Source organism: Coloeus monedula (assembly GCF_965178545.1).
Source record: "Coloeus monedula genome assembly, chromosome: Z".
Classification (NCBI taxonomy): Eukaryota; Metazoa; Chordata; class Aves; order Passeriformes; family Corvidae; genus Coloeus; species Coloeus monedula.
In genome coordinates, this window is record NC_138822.1 from 75426872 (window position 1) to 75451751 (window position 24880).

The following is a 24880-nucleotide window of genomic DNA, read 5'->3' on the forward strand; positions in this document are numbered from 1 at the left end:
TCGCTGCAACTATTTTGTTGAAATACAAACTTCCCCAGATCCATCTGTCCCATGACCTCTACCTCGCTCTGCCCCAGCATGCCAAGTGGGGAGGGAGGCCGGGGGGGACCGCAGTATGGAACTCAGCCTGGGCTGGGGACAGCTGCCTGAAACATCCGAAGAGATCGTATCCCGGGGGTCTGTCTGCGGCACAGGGCCGCGGCGTGGGCATGGGGAGCCAGTGCTGGGCGGTCGCAGCAGCGGCTGTTGAGGGCTTGGGCGGTGCTGGGAAGGCAGGGCTGCCGTGGCGGGGTTTGCTTTGGCGTGAGGGCTGCAGTGCGTTCCTCTGAGCTCATGCTCTGGCCGCCCCGCTGCCGCCTCTTACTGGAACACACCTGTGCCTGGGGACTGGAACAGCGGCTGCTGCCACCCGCTTCGTGCGCTGGGAGGGGACGTGTCCCAGGGGATGGGGCTGTGCCAGGGGCTTTCCCTCCATGACCAAGGAGGAAGTCTTGGGGCTGCCACGTATTTTGCAATGGGGCTGAAGGGTTTCCCATTTTGCTTCATGGTCCCATGGGATTTGAGATCCCAGGGACACAGTGCTCCCTCTCCAAACATCCAGCTTGAGGATGGCCTTGGGGTGGGCAAGGATGCTGGGACCACCTGTGTCCCCTTGTTTTTTATTGCTTGTGGGGCTGGAGCTGGCTGCTCAGGGGGTCGTAGGGGTCAGAGAGGTTGAAAGGCTCAGGATGCCCTAGGTACATGGTAATGGGAGTGGAGAAGGCTGCATTCTTCTTGAAGGGAATGTTTCTGCCGAAGAGGCTGGTGACACCCTGGAGAGGAGAGAATTGGAGAGGTCTCTGTCAGCAGCTGAGACGCCCAGGGTGCTGGCAGGGTAGGGTGGTGGGGGGCTTACCGGCTGTCCACGGGCTTGCTCCAGCCAGAAGCTGGTTGGCTGCTCCGTTAAGTAGTTGTGAGGCTGCAGTGGAAGCAAAATGTGGGCGGGGGGGATGGCATGCTCGGCAGGACATGGGAGCCTCGTGGCCTCCCTGGAGGCTGCTGCAAGCTGAGGGGGGGGATGTCTACTGCCTGTACCTGAGTGATGGGCTGGGGTGTGGACTGGAAGCCCATGGCACGGAAGTCCTGGTGCGTGGTGGAGACAGATTCCATGCGCCTCGGGCGGGGATGGATTTCCTCCTCCGTCTCCTTACTGCAGTCAGAGCAGACCCCACACCCCTCAGCTCTGGGATCCTTGCCCCCCCAGGTCCCCTTCTCTGGGGTGGTCATCACGCAGGGATGCAGGCTTGCCTGTATTTCTCATAGAGCATGGATGCCAGTGTGGCCTTCCGCTGCCCTGCAGAGGGGAAGGTGCCATCAGCCTCACAGCTAAGATTCCCCTGCTGCCTTTTTGGGGTGCACGTGGCTTGCGGGGGTTCAGCCTCACCTTGCCCCAGCAGCAGGACCCTGGTAGGTGGGCAGTACTTCGGGGCAGAGCTGTCAGTGAGTGAGGAGAGGAACTGGTGGATTGGTAGTCCATGGTAGCCACGCTGGAAGTCCTCACAGCCCAAATCCTTTCGAGAGTCCAGGGGGTCCACAAGTGTCTGGGGATGGACAGTGGGGGCTGTGGAAGGGGGCAGGAGCCAAGCTGCACTGCCCCATGCCTGCTCCTGGCTTTTAGGCTTCTGATAGCCCCAGAGGCATAACCTGCAAAGAGGGGTTATGGTCTTTCTGGCCAGAAACCTGGCAAAGACAGAGCAGGGACACGGCTTGGGCAAGGCTGACCTATCCTGCCTGGTGGAGGTCAGCCAGCCTTGTATGGCTGTCCCAAGCATCTGGGTGCACAGACTGCCTCTGGGCAAGCACTCTTACAGCACTTGAACAACCCAATGAGTCCCCAGGCTGTGGCACAGCTTGGCCCATCAGGTGCCCCCAAGCATGGCTTGCCCAAGCAGGCATCCCCACACCACTGTGATGGGCCACGATACACAGCTCCTGCTCCCCAGCAGCAAGATCCCAGCTCCCTGCTTGCCTTAATGTTACTCCCCACATGCCTGCCTGTGCCTTTTGTGCTATAGAGTTTCATCCCTTATCTATCCCGCTGGGCTGAAGGTCATCCGGGTGGCTATTTAAAGAGAGGGGTCTGCCCAGGAGCAGGGAGCTTCACAAGATCAGCATGTGGGACACGACGGGGCCAGCTCTGAGGGGCATTCTCCCTTATGGAGTTACCTCCTTCTGCCAGTCGTGGCTCACGCAGCTCCGCTGGGGCACCGTCTGGCTGGGCTTCTCTGCAGGCATGGGTGGGGTGGGGGGCAGCCCCGGCACTGCGGTGGTAGACTCCTTCTCGGGGCGAGTCCCCCACTTTCCAAGCCAGGGAGGCAGCTTTATCCCAGAGGGATCCTTCCCAGTCTCTAGGGATGGCACCGTGCTGGGCAGAACTGGTAGGGCCTCAGTAGACAGCTTATCTGTGTCTGATACATCCTGGGGCGGCTCGGCTGTGCCTGACATCTCCTGGAGCCTCTTGGCGGTGGTTGTCAGCGTCTCACTGTGGCACGGGAGCCTCTCCAGGGGCACCTCGGGCACAGGCTGATAACCTCGGACCCTGCACGGTGGCCTGTCCCCATGCCATCTGGGAGCCACATGGCTTGTCAGAGTCCCCCTGCAGGTGGGAACAGACCCTGAAGAAAGGCAGCGGGGCGCATCCCCCAATTCCAACCACATCCTCAGCCCCCACCACCACGGGCAGGGTCTTGACCCGGGGTCCTCTGTGTCACCCCCACACCGGGGCAAGGGATAAGGGATTTCTCTCCGTCTGGGGGACAGAAGCAGTGCCTGCTGCTGGGTCTGTCATCTGAAGGGAGTCTCCCCCTCCTTAACTTCCTTTTGTCCCCTCGACCTCCAGAAGCAACACCATTCCCACCCTCATACCTGGGCTCTGCCCCCTCCCTGCTCCGACCTCCCCACAGGCCGGACCCACCATTTTCTCATTCCCCCCGGCCCCTAAGGCTCCACAGGCCCTGCCCCGACACTCTCCCCACCCGGGGTTACCCCACGGGGTCTCGCTGCCCGCGGCCTGAGCCGCACCCCACGGTGCAGCCGCCTCCCCGCTCCATGGCGCATGCGCGCGGCGGGACGCGCCTCTCTCCGTGGAGACGGCGCACGGCGGCCGCGCGCCTGTGGGTGGAGCCGCGCGCGTGCGCGCCTCCCATTGGCGGAGAGCTGCGGAGGGGGCGTGGCCTTCGGCCTCAGTGGGCGTGGCAAGAGGGCGGGTGAGCCGGGCAATGGGCGTGGTCTCTGTGGAGGGGGCGGGGCGGGGTCGGTGTGAGGGGCTGCGCTGAGGGGGGACGGGGCTGTGGAGGGGACGGGGCGCGGGTGTGCAGGGACACGGAGGGACGGGGGTGCAGGGGACGGGAGTGCGGAGGGATGGGAGTCTAGGGGGATGGGGGCGCCGGGCTGCAGGGCCACAGGGGTGCCCGCGCTGCACTACAGGATCGGGGTTGTCCCCACCCCTGGGGCCCACGTCCTCCGCGCCAGCCTGTCCCGGTGCCCTGGGGCCGCCACTTAGTGCAAGGGTGGCCGCAGGGGCTCTCGGGGGTGCAGCGTGCCTGGGCAGGGCCAGCACAGCCCCACTGGGGCAGCAGGAGGGAAGTGCCCAGGACTCCTGAGGACACACTGCTCCCCCCGGCTTGACCCAAGTGACCCCCAACACCGCTTGGGCCTGGCATGGAATATGCCCGCTTGCCCCAGGGACTCCCAGCTGGCCAAGGGTGATGGGGCGGGGCGTGCCCGGCGCCTGGCTGGGTGCAGCCGGTGCCCGCCGGCGTGGAGCAGCTGCCTTCTCTCACCACCGGCCCTCGATGGGCCCCCGGCCCCATCCCCTCAGAGGCCGAGCAGAAGAAGGGCCCTTTGATAGCAGGCGGCGGGCTCGGGAGCAGGGCTGTTATTCCAGGGCTCTGCGGTGTGCGCCGACGGGGCAGCGTGCGCTCCACGCTGGGGCCTCTGTTTTTCCTGGCTGGGGATGTGCTCGGCCCTTCTGGCCTCGGCGGGCCGGGGGGGCCCCCGCTGGGGACCGCTCCTCCCTGCGGGCCCTCGGCCCCGTGCCAAGCAGGGGCTCCTCCAAGCCCATCTGCTGCACAGCTGCAGGGAGGATGGAGAGATGGGAGACGTGTCCCGAGCTCATCTCATGGCTCCCCCGTGCTGGGGCCACATCAGCCCTACTGCCGCTGGAGGGGGGTGCCAGGGTGCCCCCAGGGCTGGCAGCTCGCTGTGAGGGTTCTGGGCTGCATGCTGCTGGTCGTGCCCTCATGCTCAGCCATGGGCCCAGTGGTGGCCCCTGAGGTGCACCCGTAGCCCAGCTCATGCTGAAGGGGTGGCAGCTTGGGGACCCTGCCCCAGCTTGCATCCCTTTTGGTGGTCTTCCTAGGAGTATCCCCAGATGCTCTACCAAACACTCGTGGGCTTACCAAAAGCCTGGCCAGGCAGCATGTGTGCCTGAAGGATACTGAAGGGATACTAACAGCACCAAAGTACACTGCGGGACAAGGAGTGTGGCGATGCCAACCCGAGGTGCGCACTCACTGTGGGGCAAACTACCCTAGGGTGGTCTGTGGGGCATCACTGTGGGGCTGTACTCTGGCAGCATCAGCTCGGGACAGCAGCCCTGGAGCTGCTGTAGCACATCTGGCCGCCTCTCGCCGGCTGACACATCCCTCTCAGCCCCCCCGCCCGGCTCTTTTGGGAACTTGCGTCATTTGTGATCCTCTCCGGCTGAATAACCAAAACAGCCCTTGGCCTCGGTCTCCCCCCACCTCGGCCCCATGGGGCTGTGACCACTGTCCTGCCCCGCCGCTGCCCGGGGACTGACAAAATAAACCTGGCACAGGAAGAAACGCGATTGCAGACGACTGGCCCCGACCTTGCGTGCCAGCCCGTGCCCTGTGCCCTGTGCCCAGGCCAGCACTCCCTGGGGGACTGCTCTGGGCGAGCCCTGGGAGATAATGTCCTGGGGATCCCTGAGCCCTCTTTAGCGTCCCCACCTCCCCAGGGACACCCAACCCCTCTTTGGGGTACACATCCCTGAGGCAGGGCTGTTCCGAGTCCAAGAGTGGCCCCAGCCGGCACTGAGCCTCAGAGGCAGGAAGCAGCAATATCAACAATTTTAAGGCTCATTTACACCCCAAAAACGTTCCCCATACTATACTGGGTGTGTATGTGTGGGAAGTGACTGGGCTCTGCCACAGCCCCACACAGCTCCCGGGGGCCCCCCGCCGCCAGCGCCACCGAGCCGGGGGATGAACAGAGCCGCCATTCTCCCCGGCGGGCTGCGGTCCCCTGCGCGGCGGCTGGCGGGGGCCCAGGCGGTCCCGACGGCGGTGCCAGGTGGGCCGTGCACCGCGCCAGCACCGGCCCCTGCCACTAAATATAGCCACGGCAGCCGGCCGCGGAGCAGCGGGCGCGGGAGGCACGCGGCAGGGAGCGGGCGGCCGCATGCGCCGAGCCCCCCGTGTGCTCCCCTCACGGGGCCGGCGGCGACACGTGCAGGCACGAGGGCGCGGTCAAGGCCTGTAAACAGCGCCGTGCGGGCACAGAGCCGGCGGTGCTTTGTGTGCACGGGGGTCTGGAGCGTGCAGTTTCCCTCGGTGGTTCACAGTTGTGGGGTTTGGAGCGAAGGGTGCAATGTGTTTTTCTCAGTGTGTGGCTAGGGGCTCTGGGGCGAGCGATAGAGTTTCCCTCGGAGGTGCATAGTTGGGGGGGGGCGGTCTGGGGTGAGCAGTGCAGTTGAGTTTTGCATGGCAGTGCACATGGAAGCAATGTAGTGGCTGCGGTGGGGGGGAGTACACGGGTATGTGTACATGGAGGGGGCAGCAGGTCCACCCACCATGCAGCCTGTCCTGCCCTGTGCTCTGCTCAGGGATATGAACCTCCTGTGAGCTCCCAGAGAGGCCCCTCTGGGGTGGATGAGAAGTACACATGCAGAAGTACACAAGCCTGCTCTGAGGGCTTTTAGATCAATCAAGTGCAATTAACTGGTTGTGAAAAGCAGGGAAACATCAGCGTCCAGTACAGGGCTCTGGCGGCAACATGGGGGTGCTGGCCGGGAGGCGATGTGAGGCAGAACAGGGACTGTGTGATGGCAGTGAGGCTGGGTGGGCAGCCCTGAACATGGTGTGCTACTGATACCCCAGGGATGTTCCCCCACTTGGGGACACCCTTGTGGCACCCAGCCTGCTCCCCCAGCCCAGCACCAAGATGAGTCTTTTGCCTGTGAGCTGTAGGCTTCTGCTTCTGCTTCAACTGTAGGGCTCCAGATCATCTCCAGCATGGGGCAGGTTGGTATGTGTGGAGCCCAGACCCTCTGCAAAAAGCAGGGTACCAACTCTCTACTGCTGTGACAATGGAGGCCAGTCCCGCCCAGGCCAGCCACCTCCACCCCCCAGAATGCCACCCTGATGCAGAGCCACTGAAGTCACCGCCAAGGGGATGCTTTATTGGGGGGCAAGTGGGTAGTGGGGGTTAGCCAGGGGGCCAGCCCATCTGCCGCCCCCCCAGCACATGGAGGTGCAAGTGGTAGACAGACTGTGCACCGTGCTTCCCATCGTTGATCACTGTCAGGAGAGGTACAAGGGTCAGGCCACCCTCTGTGTCCCCAGCCCCCAGGAATACCAGTGAGGGTCCTGCCCCACAGCACAGCAGGGGATACCAACTCACCAAGGCGGTAGCCATCAGCCAGCCCCTCTGCCTGCGCCGTGCGTGCTGCCACCACTATCAAGTGCCCCAGCAGCTGAAAAGAGGGGGAGTGGCAGCATCAGCACTGTATGACCCCCCCACCAGCAGTGTCCCAGGGACCTCTCTGGACTCACCTCAGTGTCTTGGGGACCCACGTGGCTGATCCGGGGGATGGGGCACTTGGGGATCACCAGGAAGTGCACAGGGGCTTGAGGAGCCACATCACGGAAGACCAGGCACTACCAAGGGGAGCAGGGTAAGCCCCACACCCGTGGGTTCTGCCCCCGTGCCCCAGTGGGGACATAGGTCGTGCTGTCCCAGCTACCTTGTCATCTTCATAGAGGATGGTGGCAGGGATGGTGCGGTCGATGATCTTGCTGAAGATGGTAGGCTGCCCGCCTGCCTTCTCGCCGGCCGCCGCTGCCCGCTGTGCCTTGCCCACCTCCCCGTCCTGCCCGCCAGGCACCGACATGCACCGCAGGGGCTGAGGGGCACAGGGGGCTTACAGCCTGTGCCCGGGGGGTCAAGGACAAGGACACCGCCGCCGGGGTGGGCCAGGGCACGTGGGGAACACGCGTGCAAGGGTGATGGAGGGGAACACGTGGGGGTGATGGTGGGGTGCACGTGGGAATGGCAGGGGGATACGTGGGGGGAGGCACATGGGGGTGACACGGAGTGCAAGCTGGGTACGGGTGGGGGATGCATGTGGGGGTGATCGGAGTACTGCATGGGGTGATGGGTGATGTGATGGGAGATGCACGTGGAGAGTGGTGGGATTCATACTGGGGTCCTGGGGGTGCACATAGGGGTGATGGTGGGGTGCACGTGGGGGTGACGCTTGGGTGTGACAGGGGGACACACATGGGGCAACAGGGAGGTGCACGCGGGAGTAACGCGCACAGGAGTAAGGGGGGCAGATGCCCAGGCTGTACCCACAGGGGTGACAGAGGACTGTCCACAGCCTCGACAGTGGGCTGTGCCAACAGGGGTGACAAGGGACTGTGGTCACGGGGGAAACAGGACTGTCCACGGGGTAGACAGGGATCTCCGCCCTCGGGGGTGCCGAGGAGGGGGCTGTGCCCACGGGGGCGCGGGCTGGGGTGCGGGTGGATGCACACAGCTGCGCCGAGGCCCCGTGCCGTGGCGTGGGGGTGCGCGGGCCCCGCTCATGGCCGTCGCCGACTTTGCCCGAAGGTGGAAGCAGTGGCGAGCATGATGCGGACCCGTTCCGGTGTCCCTGTTACCCCCCACGCCCCTCATCCCGGTGCATCCCCTTCATCCCGGCTCCCCCCCATCCCCGAGTCTCCCCGCACCCACCTGCCCCGGGCGCAGCGCGCCCCGAGCCAGCGCCCGCGCGAACACCGCCGCCATGGCCATCGCTCCCGCCCCCGCCACTCACACCCCGCCCCTGCTCCACGCCTCCTTAAAGCGCCCGCGCCCGCCCTGTGGGCGACCCACGCTTCGGAGCATCCCGGCGGGGACCCTCCGACCGGGGAAGACGGTCACTCCCTCCTCGGGGGCAGTCTCGACCCCGGGCGTCCCGCCCAACCTCCCCTGCCCCAAGGGTGGGTGCCCTGACCAAGCAATTGAAGACCCCGGGAGAGAGGCTGTACCAAGCACGTTTATTTGCACTCAGAAGCCCATTCGTGGGCGCTTGCGGCGGGGCTGCGAGGCGGAGGACAACTGGCTCTGGGAAGAAGGGATGCACAGCTGGCTGGCCTGGCTGCCAGGGGGCTCTGGGGGCTCGGGTGGCCCCTCGGCCCACACGGACAGATAGTCCCGCAGCGTTTTCCGACGCTCCTTGGGGATGCCGCGGCAGCGCAGGCTCTGTGAGGACAGCAGGGCTTCATCGGGTGCCGGTGAGGTCGGAGGGCTGCGAACTGCGGGGCTGCCTGCTGGTGGGGAGCCCTCCTGGGAGAGAACGGGTGGGTGGCCGGGGGAGAGCAGCGGGGGGCCCGCATCACTCAGCTCGGACAGCTCAGACTGGTAGGTGAGGGAGGAGGTGAAGCTGGCCGAAAGGCTGCGGCGGCCCCGGGCTCGCTTCTGTCGCCGCCGACGCTCCCGCAGTGCCTGCTGTCTCTGCGCCACACTGAAGCTCGTCCTCTCCTCCCACCACTGCTCCCAGTCCCCAGCCCAGGCCGCTGTCAGACGGGCGCTTAGGGGGTCTGGAGCCCCTGCCGGCTCCAGGGTCTGTGGCAGGGGAGGGGGCTGGATGGTTGAAAGCCCCCAGCGCTGGATGCGACCACCTTCCCGCATGGCTTGGTGCAGCCGCTGGCGCATCTGCCTCTGCAGGTTGCTGGGGCCCGCCGGCCCCTGCAGATCTCTGCGGGTGAAGAGGCGCCTCTGGCTGAGGCTAGGGTGCCAGGTGTGCCGAGGGGGATCCCTGCAGACCCTGGAAAGGGCCCTCAGCCAGCGGCGGTACCGCAGGGCTGCAGCTGGGCTGGGTACTGCCAGGGAGGGCTGGGGACTGGCACAGGGCTCCTGCAGTTCAGCTTCCTCCAGGGGTGCTGGTGTTCCCACATCCTCCTCCTCTTCCTCCTCATTGATAATCACCTCCAGGTTGGACAAGTAGAATGTTTGCTCTTCCTCCTCTTCTTCCTCACCGCCCAAGCCCTGTGGGCTGCTGGCTGGAGCCTCAAAGAGAGGGGAAGAGCCAGGGGCTGTTGTGGCCTCATCCCTCGATGGGGGTGCAGGGGGCTGTGCTGCCTTGTGGGTCAGCCTCTGGCAGAAGACATCCCCAGCCTCAGAGAGCTGGAAAACCACCATGGACTTGTGTGGCCCATCCTCCTGCAGCGTGGCAGTCAGCCCTGTGGGAACAGGCAAGGCATTGTCACCAGGGTTCAGTCCTGGGGATACTCCAGGGCCATGGCCAGAAGTGGGGGCTGCCTCCACCCCTCAGTGGGCACATTCACTGCTGGTTCCTGCCCTGAACATCGTTTTCTAAGTCATTCATCTCTTGCACAGGATTGTTTGGGGCTTTGCTTTTGCTTTTTCAGCCACCCTCCAGCCAGGCCACAACAGGGGCTACACTCCCACTCCATTCCACGTTCTCCCACACCAGGACCTGCAGCCTGGGGCAGTGTGGGACACTCACCTGCTGCCGGGGCTTCGAGGCGCTGCTGGAGCAGGTGTTGGCGGTGTGGGAGCTGGGTGGGCAGGTGCTGCAGGCACCCCCCCATGCTGTGTAGCTTCTGTGGAGTCCCCGCCAGCTGACAGGCTGACTGGCTGCCCCCTGAAGAAACACCCAAAAAACTTACCAGTGAGCACAGATGCCAAACAGCAGCTGATCCCAGCAGCAAAGAGGCTGGGATGTGGGCACAGAGGAGCCCTGGCCCTGCAGCACCCCTGAAGCTTGATCTCTTACCCCGGTATTGCAACAGCAACAGCTCCTGGGTGCGGGATGCGCCGAGCAGCACCTGGTGGCCCCTCCCGGGATTCCCTGGCATCAGGTGTGCAAATAGTGGAGGGGCCTTCATCATGTGTGCCCACTTCAAAACAGGCACAAGTGGCAACCGCTCGTCCAGCACATACACAGAGAACTAGGACAGGAGTCTCAACTCAGACGGGGCACACCCCAACACGCTGCGGCAGCTCCCCTCAGCTGGGAGATCTCCATGCCCCATAGGCACTGGGAGATGCAGCTGTGCAGGGTGTCTCCCCCAGCTCCCAGCTGTGGTGGGGCTCACCTGGGTGGTGACAAGATACTGTGAGGGGTGAGCCCTGCCCAGGTACATGGGCAGCACCACACGCTCGCCCTGCTGGCAGCCAGCTTCCTCGCCCACCTTGAACAAGTCGAAGTGGCATTTCTTGGGGGCCTGCAGCAGTAGAATGGGGCACGGTCAGCACTTTGGGCTGAGGAACCCTCTTCCCTGCCTGCCCCAAGCCCCAAACCCACCCTCCCAGGCTCACCCGGGCATCGAGGCACTGCAGGCCCGTGCGGTCAGCACAGCTGAGCACCCGTGGGTGTGCAGTGAAGTCACTCCAGCGCCAGGGTGAATGGTCCCGAAAAAACATGGTCTGGGGGTCATGGCGGAGCTGCTGCAGCCTGTGGGGAGACAGCAGTATTGGCATGGGGCAGGGCTACCCTGTCACTTTGGCTCCTCCACCCCTGGGACTCCACTGTCTGCATGAGTCCCTAGATGGCCATGAGTGCCCTATCTCACCCAGTCCCGACGCTCCAGAGGTAGACGGTCCCACTCTGGGTGCAGACAGACAGCTCCCCGGGAAGGTGAGGGCTGCAGGATGGGGAGCACAGCATCACCATGGCGCAACAGCACCCACCACAGGGAGCAGAGCTGCACCAGCAGAACTCCCTCCTCTCACAGCCCCTTCCTCCAACACCTACCTGACAGTGAGGCAGGAGGCAGGCACGTCGGTGCGGATGACCTGTAGTGGGGCGGGAGCTGCCCCTGTCCTGCCCGGCACCCTCCAAACACCACAGTGATAGTCTGAGCGGACCCCAACAAAATCTGTCAGGGGAAAGGAGGTGGCATGTGAGCTGGCAGCATTCCAGGAGCCCCTGCTGCCCCTCCTCCCTATGTCCTGTCTGCCTCAAGATGTGGATTCCACAGCTGGCTCACCTTCCCCATCCACACGGGCTGCAGCCACTTGCCGGACATGCCCACTGAGCTCAAACTGCGCTGGGGAGCCCCGGGCACGGGGCAGCTCCTCTAGCACCACGTCCTGGAAATCTGGGATGCTGGCTAAGGGTGGTGCAACACAACCCACACTTCCCTCCCCAGGGACACCCCATGGGGAAGGATACAGAGGTGGTTCATGGCCTTCCCTCCGGGGTGCACGAGGCGGCCCATGGGTGTCCCCCCATCTTCAGCGGGCAGCCAGGCCAGTGCTCCCCCTGTGAGGCTGTCATCAAAGAGCAGGGTGGACCACTGCTGCATCAGCTCCTCGTGCAGGCAGTCTGCCAGCAGCCCCAGCGGCACCTCGAAGAGCCAGTCACGGCAGAGGTGGGAGAACCAGCGTAGGCGGGAGGCCAAGTGTTGCCGGGGGCAGCCGCTGCAGGGCATGGGACAGCATTAGGTGGGGGGACAGAGCAGGATCCCCCCCAAGACCTCTGCAGGGCAGGGGACATGGGGACACTCACCGTCGGGCCTCCAGGCGGTCGATGTCCTCCACCAGGGCTGTCATCCGTATGGTGCTATTCCGGGCTGGTCTCTACAGGAGGAGGGGGCAGAGGTTGAGACTGGCAAGGGAAGGGTGGGGAACAGCACTGTTATCCGTGGACAGACAGTGACCTTCAGCTTGGAGTTGCCCAGGTAGAAGTTCTTGTGCAGCAGGTGCCCCAGGGAGCCAAAAGCATCTTCTGGGTGATCCACAAAGAAATGACCCAGCTGTGTGGGAAGGACGGGAAAGGGTCAGTGCATGCGAAGCTCCCACGCTGCCCCCCAGGTCCTTGACGGGATGCAACACCTCAAATCTCACCTGCCGGGCGAAATCCAGAGTGGCTCCAGACTTGCCTGCCCGGAGCTTCTTGCACAGGCCGCTGCGGTACAGGATGTCCTGAGGTGCGGGCGAGGGGATCCAGCAGCCTGCGGGGAGAGGGCAGAGGCCGCCTGGCACCATACGAGCACCGGGAAACCACTCAGCACCGCGGGACAGCGGCAGGGATAGAGGTGGAAGGGATGTCCCCCGAAGGCCCCGTGCAGCGAGCTCCCTCCCGCTCCTGCGGCTCTCACCCGCCCTGGGCAGCAGCAGCGGCACGGCCGCAGCGTCGGCGGCTTCCCACCTCTCGCCCGTCGCGCCACGGCGGGGCACGAACGCCGGCTGCGCCTGCGGGGAGCGAAGGGGGAGAGTCAGAGCGGCCCCCGAACGTCCTGCCGGCTCCCTCGGCCGGCATGGACCCCCGGCAGGACCTCACCTGGCGGCGGCCGGGGCCACCCTCCAGCACCTGCCCGTGCTCGCCCCAGCCGGCGACCGGCGCGGGGCCACCCTCCTCCCGCGGCGGGCCGGCGCCGAAGTAGGACGGGAAGAGAGCGGCCGGGAACTCCATGGCCGCGGTACCGGGCACCGGGAGCGGCACGCGGCTGGGCCGGCGGTCCCGCTGCCCTGTGGGGATGGCGCGACCACCGGGAATGGCCACCGGGCATGGCGTCATGGTCGCGCCGCTGCGGCCGCGCACCAATCAGCGCTCGGGAACGCAGCGGGACAGAGCGCCACCGGTGGCACAGACACGCGGGGCGCCACCGCCCCCTGGCGGCCGGAGGGTAAAACGCACGGCCCCGGGGGAACAGGCACGGGAATGGCACGGGAATGGCACGGGAATGGCACGGGACCGGGATGGGAACGGGACAGGGACGGGCGGGGGAAAGCGGTGGGACCGGGATGGGAACGGGACAGGGACGGGCGGGGGGAAAGCGGTGGGACCGGGATGGGAACGGGACAGGGACGGGTGGGGGAAAGCGGTGGGACCGGGATGGGAACGGGACAGGGACGGGTGGGGGAAAGCGGTGGGACCGGGATGGGAACGGGACAGGGACGGGCGGGGGGAAAGCGGTGGGACCGGGATGGGAACGGGACAGGGACGGGTGGGGGGAACAGTGAGATAGGGCCGGACCAGGACCGGCACCGGGGAGCCATGAGGACAGGAGCCCACCGGGGAATGGGCAGGGGTAGGAGCACTGTTCCCCTCTGCTCGCCTGGAGAGCAGTGAAACCCCACCGTGAGTCCTGCTATGGGCATACCTGGTTTTCCGTGGCCCCAGTTGTGTGGCCATGGGGCACTCCACATACCAGCAGGGTGTGGGGACACGGTACAGTCTCAAATATCTGGGGGTGTGAGGTTGAAGTGTGGCTCCTGGAAGGTTTAGTCCAGTTCCCCCATCCCACCCTGCCCTTCCTCATACCTGCTTGGCCTTGGTGACCCACTGCCACCCCAGCTCTGTGCTCTTTTCTCCCCACAGGGTGGTTGCTGGCTCCCCTTGAGGGACTCACCTGGCCCCAGACCCCCATGGGTACCCACACAGAGTTCAAGTTAGTCCCATGGGGCTCTGATGGGACCCTGGAGCTCTTGGAGAGTATCTGGAGGAGAGACAAGTTCCCTTGTCCGTTTCCCAAGGAGAGCATGACCAGCTTTCTCCAGAAGGGACCACGGTCCTCATACATCCCTGTCCCAGCGCCCACTGACCCCAGAGCTGTGCTGGTGAGGTCTGCATTGGGGAGGGGACCCCCATCCATGCCTGGAGATGTTCTGTGCTCTGGGGAGAGTTGCTGGGCAGTCAGGCTGGGACATGGTGGGGTGGCTGCTCCTACTGCAGCTCCCAGGGTGCCCCGTGGGGAGCACAGGATGAGAGAGGAGCATTCCCATGAGTAGTAACTTGCTGCCTCCATCATGGCCAAGGGGGATGGTGATGTCAGGGGAGCCTGGGGATGATGTCAGGGAGTGTGGGAAAGCATGATGAGATTTCCAGTCAAGATGCCCTCATCCCCGCAGGTGGTGCCCAGACCCCCTCTGTGGAACGCCTCCTCTGTAAGACACATGCCACCATTTTCTGTAAGAAGGTGGTAGCCACTGGTAGAAAACCACCTGACCCCCTTACACAGTCCCCATAGGTAGCCCCACCCCCTCCAGCCCCATAGGTAGCCCTCACTGCCTCTCGTCCTTTTCGCAGCTCCATGTCCCTCTCCACTAGCCCTATATTCCTGTCCCCAGGCCACTGTCCCTGTCCTCCAGACCCACATCACTGTCCCCACTCATTGTTTCTGTCTCCAGCCCCACGTCCCTCTCCCCCAGCCTATGTCCCTGTCTGCAGCCCCATGTTCCTGTCCCTCAGCCCCGTATCTCTGTTCCCAGCTTACATCCTTGTCTCCAGCACCATGGCCCCGCGACCCCATTACCGGCCCGTATCTCAGTTCCAACACCATATTCCTGCCCCCAGACCGGGTTCCTCTCCCCACCGGTGTCCCTGTGCCCGGTGCCCCCGTTCCCGGCTCAGATCTCCGTTCCAGCCCCGTGTCCCGGTCCCCCGCGCCATGTCCCTGTCCCCAGCCCTGTGCCCCCCTTCCCGGCCCGTATATCGGGTTTCAGCCCGGTGTCCCTTTCCCGCAGGCTCCCATCTCCATTCCCGCCCGTGTCGCTGTCCCCCGGTGCCCCGGTCAGCGCCGGGTCCACGCCGCGGGGAAAGGTGGGGGGGGTAATTGTCTCCCGGGGTGGGCGGGGCGTGGTACGACCGCCGGTGATTGACGCGCGCGGAGGCCAATGGCGGCGCGGGAGGCGGCCCCGGTGGGCGGGGCGGGTGACGTCAGGGCCGCCGGTGCGCGGCGGGGCGGCCGGAGGCGCGCGCCCCACGGCAGCCGCGGCGGCGGCGGCGGCGATGGCCCGGCGGGGCGGCGGGGGCGGCGGGCAGCCCCTCCCGCTGCCGCTCCCGCTGCTGCTCCTGCCGCTCCTGCTCCTGCCGCCGCCCGCCGCCGGTGAGCTCCGCCGGGAGACTGGGGCGGGGGGCGCGGGTGTGGGGCGGCGGGACGAGCGCGGGACGGGGCGCGGGAGCGCACGTCGAGGGTGCCGGCGACAGCGCGGGGGACGTGTGTGCCGTGGGTGGGAGAGATGCTGGAGCGGAGAGCGGGGGTCCTTGCGGCGGGACGCAAGGGATGAGCTTGGGATGGGTGTGAGGTACGGGAGCAATGGGATGTGGGGGATGCGCTCAGTGGGGCGGGGGGCGGGTGAGGACGGAACACGGGGGCGTGTGCGCTGGTCAGGAGGTGTGGGGCGCGGGGGTCCGCGCGGCGGGGCTCAAGGGATGAACTTGGGATGGGTGTGAGGTACGCGAGCCATGGGATGTGGGGTGTGCGTGCAGTGGGGCGGGTGGGAATGGAGCACGGGCGTGTGTGCGGTGGGCAGGGGGATGCAGGCAGGGGGGTCCGTGCAGTGGAGCACAGGACACGGTGCCTGAGGGGCGGTGGGGATGAGCCTGTAGTGGGCGTGAGGTACACGAGCAATGGGATGTGGGGTGTGCACACAGTGGGGCGGGAGGCAGGTGGGAATGGAGCACGGGGGTGTGTGTGGTGGGCAGGAGGGCTGGAGGTGTGAGCCTCAGGGCTCTGTGAGGTGCCGTGGGGCAGAGGGATGAGCGTGGGATGGGTGTGAGGTACACGAATAATGGGATGTGGGGTGTGCATGCAGTGGGGAAGGGAGTGGGGAGATGCGGTGGGCAGAAGGGCTGCAGGTGTGGGGTGCAGGGGTCCGTGTGGTGGGGTGCAGGGGATGAGTTTGGAATGGGTACGTGTGTAGGTTGGGATGAGCTACACGAGCAATGAGATGTGGGGTTTGCGTGTAGTGGGGCAGGGTGTGGGTGAGAATGGAGCACAAGGGCGCAGCAATGGGGGGATGGTATCCTGGGATGTGGGGTGCACACGTGATGGGACACGGTGAGTGTGGCACAAGGGATGGGACGAGCATGCAGTGGGGTTTGGGGCGCGTATGCAGCAGAGTACAGAGGTGTCCCCAGTTGGGTGTGGGGTGCCATGGGTCACGGGGCGCATGTACACTGGGACATGAGGTGGGTGCGATATGTGCAGAGATGCGTGTGCAGGGGGGTGTTTGCATAACGGGATACAGGGATGCCTGCGTAGAGGGTACTGGATGTGTGTGGAATGGGATGCGTGGATGTGCGTGCAGGGGGGCACGGTGATGAGCATGCTGTGGGGCACGGTGTACCCATGCACTGGGGCATGGAGACAGATGTGCAGTGGGGCACAGAGTTGTGTGTGCGAGGAGGACGCAGGCAACGCACAGGCAGTGAACACCCTGGGAGGGAGGCGTGTGCGTGGGCAGTGAGTGGGCCCGGGGGGCTGCAGATGCAGGGCAGAAGGCTGTGTGCGTGCAGGGGGCAGCGGAGATGGACAGCCTGCAGAGACGGGGGTGTGTGTCCAGCGGGGCGTCAGGATATGCGAGGGGATACATCGACGGGAGTATGTGAGACCAGGAGCACGCTGTGGGGCACGGAGCTGGCTTAGTAACCGGGATGCGGAAGGATACTTGGGGGCTTGGAGGGGGCATTCCCTGGGAAGGGGGCAGCTGTCCGGGGGCTGCCGGTGCCGGGGTGCAGCTGTGGGGCGACAGCGGGAGCTGTGCGCGGTGCTGACCGCCAGCCGCGGAGCTGTCCGCGGTGCTGACCGCCGGCCACGACCTGAGACTGTGGCACCGGGTTTGGGGTCCTGCGGCTCCGGCTGCTGGCCTGAAGCAGAGGGGCTTTGGCTTTTCTCCTTCCATCCACTCCGCTTCCATGGATAGCAGTCCCGCTCCATCCTTCAGCACCTCTCCCGTGCTCTGGCTGCACTGCCACGGCGCCTCAGACTGACCCTCTGTGTGTAGCTAGTTCCCTCCCCTTGCCCTGGGCGCGTGAGCATGAGGGGGCTGTGCTGGGACTGGCTCCGGGTCCTTCCCCCAGCTCCCCTTCTGGAGTTGTGTTCAACACCCTCCCTGGGGTCTCCTGCCAGGTCACTGTCCCCACGTGGGGCTGTGGAGTGACCTGGTGGTTCCTGGTGGAAAAATTGGGATCGGATGCTCTTGCATTGAGGAGACAGGTGTTTCATGCTTGGCTTGTGCCGGCTGGCAGTGAAGGGGAGGGGGAGCTGCCTTTGTTCCAGACAAGGGAGCAGATGCATGTCAGTGTACAGCCTGCTGGGGCTGCACACACGCAGCACAAACACACGTGCACACAAGCACATGCGCACACTCCCGGCCAGGAACATGCGGTGCAAAGCAGACCCTCTTCTCAGCTATCCCACTCCACGCTGGACGAGTCCTCTTGGGCACAGACCTGCTCCCAGCCCACCCTCTGCTGGCCTCCCCATTTCCAGCAGCTTGTGAAGAGGAGTATCTCATTCTTACTGTGTCTCTGGGGAATAATAGATGGGTCTCCCAAGCCGGCACTGGTGTAGTGTGGTAATGGTAGGTGAAGTTACGGCTGCTGTCTCAAGTCCTGCTCTCCATTGTGACAAAGAAGTGACTGCCTCTCTGCTGCTGGGGCTCCTGGAAATCCCTGAAAATCAAACTGCCAGGCAGCTGGTCAGAGGGAGGTGGCCCCCGTGTGTGCTGTGGGCTTGCAGGAAGTGTCTTTCAGATATGGGGCTGTGCACAGGCACACACCCCCATGGACGTGGGTTTGCATGCCTCCACTCTGCCATGCGTGCAGACAGCACCCACGTGTGCATATGTGCACACATATGTGCACCGTTCCTCCTCCACAAACCACAGGAGAGCTGGGAGGCTGTGCAGGAAAGTGCTCTGCTCCCTCCTTCTTCTCGTGGCACTTGATGATGGGCTCAGTGCTGAGCCTCCCCAGCAGGCAGGTGAGAGGGAATCTGTGTTCCTGTGGGACCTGACCTGCTAGAGCATGGCTGAAGCCACGAAGAATGTCCCTTTATTACAGGTAAAATGCAGGGAGCAGAGCATGAGGAGCCAGGGCGGTGGGCTCCTCGGGCTACAAACCATCAGTCCCACAGCTCTGTGAACTGTCAGGCTCGAGGCAGTGCTGAACCAGGAATGATGCCGAGTCTGCCAGGGCTGGGAGACACAGCTGGGGATAGCTGACATCAGCCCTGGGGACTCACTGAAATGGCACTGTCCCAGCCCCTCCTGCCTCCAGGCTGCTGGACACTTGCAACATACTCAGAGCCTGGGTGGTGGGCCTGCTCTGGGAGGGGTGCTACACAACCCCCTCCCCAGTCCTTTACCCTGCTGAGAGCCCCTCGGGTCTCCTTTGCAGATGGGCTCTTTGTGACCGACTACTTCACCCGCACACCACGCAAGCTCAGCCCCTTCCGCTCCTTTGCCAGCATCGAGCTCTTCCACTTCCACATTCCCGAGGACACAGTCATCGCCGTCTGGAACCTCATCACCTTCAAGGAGCAAGGTGGCACCTTTGGGGATCAATGCCCAGACCGTAGCATCACCGTGTGAGTAAGCAGCCTGCCCTGCCTGTTTCCTTCCTGCCTGCCTCTGCTGCTCCTGCCTGGGTTTGCCCCACAGCTTGTCCGCTCTTGCCTGCTTCTTTGCTTCCACAAGCACATGTACATATAGAGTCAAAGAATCATAGAATCACAGAATGCTTTGGGTTGTAAAGGACATTAAAGATCATCTTGTTCCAACCTGCTGCCATGGGACATGTTCCATTAGAGCAGGTTGCCAACTGGGTACCACACAGCTGCTTGCTCATCCCCCCCCTGCTCCCCCGGTGGGGAGGAGAAACCATGGGAAAAAAAGTAAAACTCGTGGGTTGAGATAAAAACAGTTTACTAATCAAAATAAATATGCCAATAACACTAATGATAAAACAGCTACAACAACAATAATAGTAATAATAATAACAACAGTAACAAAAAGGAGAGAGAGAAATAAAACCCAAGAAAGATGAGTGATTCATCACACAGTTGCTCACCACATGCTGACTGATGCCCAGCCTGTTCCCCGGCAGTTGTTGGTGGCTCCCTGCCAACTATCCCAAGTTTATACACTGGGCAGGATGCTCTGTATGGAATGGAATATGTTCTATATGGTGTGGAATATATCCCTTTGGCTAGTTTGTGCGAGCTCTCCAAGCCATGCTCCCTTCTGGCATCTTGTGCACCTGCTCTCTGGCAGAGCATGGGACACTGAAAAGTGTTTTAGGCTGAGTGCTGCTGAGCAATAACTGAAAAGTCAGTGTGTTATCAACATTGTTCTCATACTAAATCCAAAACACAGCACAGTACCAGCCCCTAAGAAGAAAACGAACCCTATCCCAGCCAAAACCCAGACAACATATACGCTCCTTCCTCATGATTCATCTTCCCGGGACCAGTGCAGGCTCCACTCTTTTGTGCATCTCATAGATTAACTGTTTTGCTTAAACACCCACTCAAGAAAGCTCACAGTCTCCAAAAAGGTCCCAGCTTACAGATGGCTTCCATGATGTCTTTAAGCACAGAGGAAAGACACCCACATATAGGACATACTGGCCCTGCCATGATGCCCAGCCTACACCCTGCTGACTGCTGTCTCTCCTGCAGGTATTTCCGCTCAGGGGCTCCCTCCGTCATTAACCCGCTGCACACGCACTTCCCCAGGGACACAGCTGTCCCTGGCTCCTTCGCACTGACCCTCACCTGGACCCTGCCCAACCGCACCACGGGAGTGTTCAATGTCACCAGCCCGCTGCCTGGGGACTGGTTCCTGGCTGCCCACCTGCCCAAAGATGAGGGCAAGATCTCTGTCAAGGTGAGGGGCCTGGAGGGACCGTGGGGACGCAGGGCTGGGGTCTGACTGCTCTGCGCTGGCAGTGCCCAGGGCGGTGTCCCCAGTGGGGGCCGTGCTCTGTGCCCCTTGCCGTGTGCTGATTCTCCTCTGGTGCAGGGGCTCTACGAGGAGTGCCAGTATCTCTTCCAGCCACAGCTCATCGTGCAGCGCCTGGTGAACATTGCTGTGCTGTACCCTGGTCATGTCACCGAGCAGAGCATGGCCCCCCACAACCGCTCCTGCCTCTACAAGTGAGTGTGAGAAGGTCTCCTAAGGAGGGGGCATGCTCAGGGTGGGGAGATAACGGTGTCCCATCCCGCTGGGTTCCCTCCCCAGCCCTGTTAATCCACAGTGATGGGCACAACTTGGCACTGCTGTCCCGCAGGGTCTTTGTGCCCAGCTACACATCGCGAGTACTCGTGGAGGTGCTGCGGTGCCGTGGGGCTGAGGGCTGCCCGCTCTGGCTGCGTGTGCGGGCCAAGGCTCCCCCCCTGCACAACTCCACAACACTGGACTGCCGGGAACACACTCCCTGCCAGCTGGCACAGGACCTCCCCTTCTGGCAGCACTGGTACTACGTACTGGTGGAGAAACACCCCGGGGTGCTGGGCACCGTCTCCTTCCAGGTCACCGTGCAGCTCACAGGTGAGGGTGCATGTGGAGGCGTTGGTGGAGGCATGGTCTTGACTCTGGTTTGGTGTGGGGGTTAAGGGACGCCCACAGGATCTGTCCCCAGCTGGGCACAGGGTTATACCAGCTCTGCTGGGATGGGTATGTTGGGAGGTGTTGGGGCTGGGTTGCAAATGGACATGGGAACTAAGAGGGGGCTGGAGCTGTGTGGTGCCCAGGCTGATGGCTCTGTCCCTCCAGACTGTTCCCGACCCAGCCTGGCCCGGCCACCTTTCCTGCCCTCCAGCGCCTCCATGAACATGCCCCACTCCTTTGGCTCCGCGGGCGGGCTGGCGCTGGGGGACAGCCCTCCGCCCACCAGCCCCAATGACACGAAGCACCCCGTCCCCATCCCTGTCACCTCACATGCTGGAGAGCGGTGCTGGCCTGTCCGGCCCACGCTGCGCAACGAGCTGGATACCTTCTCCGTTCACTTCTACATCTTCTTCGGGCCCAACGTGTCAGTGCCACCCGACCGCCCCGCTGTCTTCGTCATCAACCTCCTGCCAGTGCTGGACAGTGGTGGGGTGCTCAACCTGGAGCTGCGCCTCAACGTGGTGAGGTGGCCACATACACCCTGAATGGGCCAGAGCTTGGGACAGGGGGCAGGGTGGGAGATGGGTGATGTCAAGGTTGCAACAGGGCAGGGAACAGGATCTGGGGTCATAGGCAATGGCTGTGAAGTTTTGGGATGATGGAGAATGGATTAGGGTGCTCCAAGGGCAGGATGATAACCTGGGTTTGGAGTGTTCTTGGGGGATGGGCAGTGGGGTTAGGGCACTGCTAGTTGGTGTGCTGCAATCCAAGTGCTGTCAGAGCAGGGGACATCCCTGGCACTGGTTTAAGGCCATCTCCTCTGCCATCAGAGCTCCCTGTGTGGTGAGAATGTGACAGTGTTCGGGTGTCTAAACCATGAAGTCCCACTGACGTCTGGTGACAACACCTCGGTCACCTGCGAGACAGGTAGACTGGGCTGTGCATGTCCATCCTGCCACATCCATGGGGTCACACCCCCCTGTGTCTGGCAAGAGGCTGGGTGGGGGGAGGCTACAGAGACCATGGGGACATGTGGCCCTGGAGCTTGGCACAGGGTACTCTGTCCCTGTTCCAGCTCTGCCCAGGCCAGGGGGCTGCACCTTCCCCTGCTCACCCAGATCTCTCCTGGCCCACAGAGTCTCTGGCAGGCTTCCTGCTCTCCGTTAATGCCACAGCCAGCCTCAGCCGCCTGCGGATCCCCTACCCACAGACAGGCAGCTGGTACCTGAGCCTGCGCTCTCTCTGTGCCACGGAGCACGGGTAAGAGCCCCAGCATATCCCCTCCCTGTGCCCCCAGGGGGGATGTCCCCAGCGTGACCCGTGCTGGTGTGTGCCGTGGGTCTGTGGGTGTGCCTGTCCCCTGCGCTGCGTGTCTCCGTTCCTGTGTGTGCACGCGGCTTTGCGGGCTGTGTGTCACCGTGTGAGTGCTGCGTGGGCACGGATGGCTCCATCTCGCGTCTGCCTGACCATCTGTGGGTCCCCGCGGCTCTTCCCTCTGTCTCGCGGTTAGGAAGTGCCTGTCAGCTCGCGAACGCCGGGCATCTGTCAGTGCCTCTCCGCCTCCGCGGCAGGGCCCATCTGTACCTGTGCCCGGGAGGGGACCGGGCTGTCGCTGGGAGGACAGGGCTCTGCTCTGCGTGTGAGGGGGCATCTCTGGTCAGGCTGCGGCTCTGCTCAGCATCCCCAGGGACTGGTCCTGTGCTGTGGCTCTGCTCCTGGCCTCTGTGTCCGCCTGGAGCCCTGTGGAGGAGAGGGGCTGGTGTGTGTGTGTTATGTGTCTGTACGTGCAAGGATGCATGAGTGCAGATGATGCTGCGTGCATGTTTGGTGCAAGTGTGGATGCAGCACTGCATGCAAGTTTGGGTGCACACACGCAGCTCTGCGTGCCTGTTCTGATTTGCAGGAGCAGTCAGGGCTTAGTTCAGGCAGTCAGGGCTGTGTGTGTTCTTCATGCATGCGTGTGCAGATTTGACTGTGTGAGGACACAGTCAGTGGATAGCAGTGCAGCCGGCACTGCGTGCGTATTTGTGTGTGTTGGGGGGTGTGTGTGTGCCCAGCCAGCAGCTGGTACGTGCTGTTGGCCTGTGGGGCTATCTGTGCTCCTGGTGTGCTGGAGCTGAGGAGGTGCTGGCAGTGCCCAGAGTCTTGTGTGTGGGCAGCGCGGGGCAGTGGGGATGGTGTGCCTGCCCTGACTCCTCTGCTGCGTTTCTAGTTCACGCTGAGTTGCCAGTCGCAGTCAGTCCTTCCCTGAAGGGTTCACACACGGGCATTGCAGGGCAGGGCACAGTGTTTGCACAGCAAAATCCAAATGAAACAGGAACCAGCTGAGTGTGCTGCTAAAGGCAGAGGGGGTTTAAGCGTGGCCACGTTCCTCCTGCTCACCCAGGCTGGCACAAACAATTGAAGCACACAGCATCCTTGGGGACTGGCTCTCAGCTACCATACACAGCACCAAAGCAGCTCATTTTCAGGCTTGCCCAGTCCCTGGGTCTCCCATCACCTGCCAAGTCTGGGTGTGACAGGTGGCTCCGGCAGAGGCAGGAGCTGCTCCAGGGCACAGGGTGAGGGCTGACCTCCTTCTCCCATCCCCCAGGTTTGAGCCTTGCACTAATGTGACAGCTGAGGTGTACCTGCGCGCCTACCTCTCCCCCTGCATCAACGACTGCGGCATCTATGGCCAGTGCAAGCTGCTGCGCACCAACAACTACCTGTATGCTGCCTGCGAGTGCAAAGCTGGTGAGAGCTGCCCCGGGCACCCACGGACCCCCAGCATCCTCCCCTTCTCCTTGCGGGTTGTATATCCCTTCATGCCAGGTCTCTGCAGGGTGCTGGAAAGGGGGTTCCCTGCTCCACCCCCCAGCCCCTGCGAGTGCTGCAGCGGTGACGGCAGCTCTCCCTGGTCACAGGCTGGAATGGCTGGGGCTGCACGGACAACGCTGAGGCTTTCTCCTATGGCTTCCAGCTCCTCTCCACGCTGCTGTTGTGCCTCAGCAATGTCATGTTTGTGCCTCCCGTGGCCATTGCTGTCCGCAGCCACTACCTCCTAGAAGCTGCCGTCTACATCTTCACCATGTTCTTCTCCACTGTGAGTCTGGGGTGGGGTGGCTGAGGGGCAGGCAAGGGGCTGGGGCTGTGCAGGGCAGCTCTCACACCCTTTCCCTGCTACCCCAGTTTTACCATGCCTGTGACCAGCCAGGCATTGTGGTGTTCTGCATCATGGAGTATGATGTGCTGCAGTTTTGTGACTTCTTGGGCTCTCTCATGTCTGTCTGGGTCACTGTCATCGCCATGGCCCGGCTCCAGCCCATAGTCAAGCAGGCAAGTGTGGGGAGGGGGCATGCAGGGCAGGCATGGAAGGGATTTATCCTGATGGGTGCCCCACTGCCCCACAGGTGCTGTACCTGCTGGGGGCCATGCTGCTCTCCATGGCTCTGCAGATGGACCGTCACGGGCTCTGGAATCTGCTGGGGCCCAGCCTTTTCGCTTTGGGGATCATGGCCGTCGCCTGGGTAAGATGGTGTCCCTTATGTCCCCAACCTGGCTGCGCTCAGCATCCTGCTCCTGCCAGCACCTCCCTTCTGTTGCCTTCACCCTTCCCCATGACCCCCTCTCCCTGGCTCCTGAGGGATGTGTCACCATGGCACAGGGGTTGTGTCCATCCCTGCCGCAGCTCCCCCTTCCAGCCTGCCCTTTCCCCACCACAGACGGCTCGCACTATCCGTCGCCGCCACTGCTACCCACCGACCTGGAAGCGCTGGGCTTTCTACCTGTGCCCAGGAGCGCTGATCGCGGCGGCGGCCGTGCTGCTCTACGCCTTCGTGGAGACAGAGGAGAACTACTTCTACATCCACAGCATCTGGCACCTGCTCATCGCCGGCAGCGTCGGCTTCCTGCTGCCGCCCCGTGCCAAGCCCAGCAGGCGCCTGGGGCCGCTGCCCCGGCGCAAGGGATGCGGGTACCAGCTCTGCGTTAATGAGCAGGAGGAGCTAGGGCTTGTCGACCCTGCCGTGGCCTCCATCAACAGTATTTGTACCAGCTGATGCTGAGGCCAGCTCAGACTCCTCCGGCATGGACAGCAGCCCTGTGGGGCTTGGCACCCGCTCTCTTTGCTGGCCACCCATCTCTGGGAGTGCCAGGACTCCTCTGGGCAGGCACACAGCCATCTGTGCCACCCTGTTCTTCCAATTACAGCCTGATTGAACTTGTCTCCAGGAGTTGCTGTTGCTCAGTCTGCGGCGGAGCTGTG

At 63.4% G+C, this 24880-nt stretch overlaps 5 protein-coding genes across 5 annotated transcripts; 1 reads left to right on the top strand and 4 right to left on the bottom strand.

Annotated features, from left to right (window-relative positions):
• Positions 1 to 555: 555 nt before the first annotated feature.
• On the bottom strand, positions 556 to 1145 carry SPAG8 (sperm associated antigen 8). The gene is made up of 3 exons (XM_082301395.1): positions 1075 to 1145; positions 896 to 958; positions 556 to 812 (listed from the first exon to the last, which is right to left on the bottom strand). The coding sequence occupies exons 1-3, from the start codon at positions 1108 to 1110 to the stop codon at positions 660 to 662; spliced, it is 252 nt and encodes an 83-aa protein (XP_082157521.1). The 5' UTR covers positions 1111 to 1145; the 3' UTR covers positions 556 to 659.
• Positions 1146 to 1265: 120 nt separating this feature from the next.
• On the bottom strand, positions 1266 to 3089 carry LOC309585172 (uncharacterized protein; the record flags this gene model as incomplete). The annotated part of the gene is made up of 4 exons (XM_082301704.1): positions 1266 to 1333; positions 1424 to 1580; positions 2206 to 2635; positions 3025 to 3089. The coding sequence occupies 4 exons, from the start codon at positions 3087 to 3089 to the stop codon at positions 1266 to 1268; spliced, it is 720 nt and encodes a 239-aa protein (XP_082157830.1).
• A 3353-nt stretch (positions 3090 to 6442) lies between these two features.
• HINT2 (histidine triad nucleotide binding protein 2) lies at positions 6443 to 8088 on the bottom strand. Its single transcript, XM_082302123.1, has 5 exons — positions 8020 to 8088; positions 7028 to 7186; positions 6837 to 6941; positions 6685 to 6757; positions 6443 to 6581 (listed from the first exon to the last, which is right to left on the bottom strand). The coding sequence occupies exons 1-5, from the start codon at positions 8077 to 8079 to the stop codon at positions 6490 to 6492; spliced, it is 489 nt and encodes a 162-aa protein (XP_082158249.1). The 5' UTR covers positions 8080 to 8088; the 3' UTR covers positions 6443 to 6489.
• Positions 8089 to 8334: 246 nt separating this feature from the next.
• TAF1C (TATA-box binding protein associated factor, RNA polymerase I subunit C) lies at positions 8335 to 12709 on the bottom strand (the record flags this gene model as incomplete). The annotated part of the gene is made up of 14 exons (XM_082300961.1): positions 8335 to 9509; positions 9797 to 9934; positions 10067 to 10241; positions 10389 to 10517; positions 10612 to 10747; positions 10866 to 10937; positions 11048 to 11171; positions 11283 to 11393; positions 11468 to 11715; positions 11804 to 11874; positions 11955 to 12050; positions 12142 to 12248; positions 12396 to 12489; positions 12578 to 12709. The coding sequence occupies 14 exons, from the start codon at positions 12707 to 12709 to the stop codon at positions 8335 to 8337; spliced, it is 2808 nt and encodes a 935-aa protein (XP_082157087.1).
• A 103-nt stretch (positions 12710 to 12812) lies between these two features.
• TMEM8B (transmembrane protein 8B) lies at positions 12813 to 24674 on the top strand (the record flags this gene model as incomplete). Its single annotated transcript, XM_082301705.1, has 14 exons — positions 12813 to 12923; positions 14764 to 14839; positions 18422 to 18611; positions 19704 to 19911; positions 20047 to 20180; positions 20315 to 20574; positions 20800 to 21155; positions 21465 to 21561; positions 21771 to 21894; positions 23228 to 23370; positions 23541 to 23719; positions 23806 to 23952; positions 24027 to 24143; positions 24339 to 24674. The coding sequence occupies 14 exons, from the start codon at positions 12813 to 12815 to the stop codon at positions 24672 to 24674; spliced, it is 2478 nt and encodes an 825-aa protein (XP_082157831.1).
• Between the last annotated feature and the right edge of the window lie 206 nt (positions 24675 to 24880).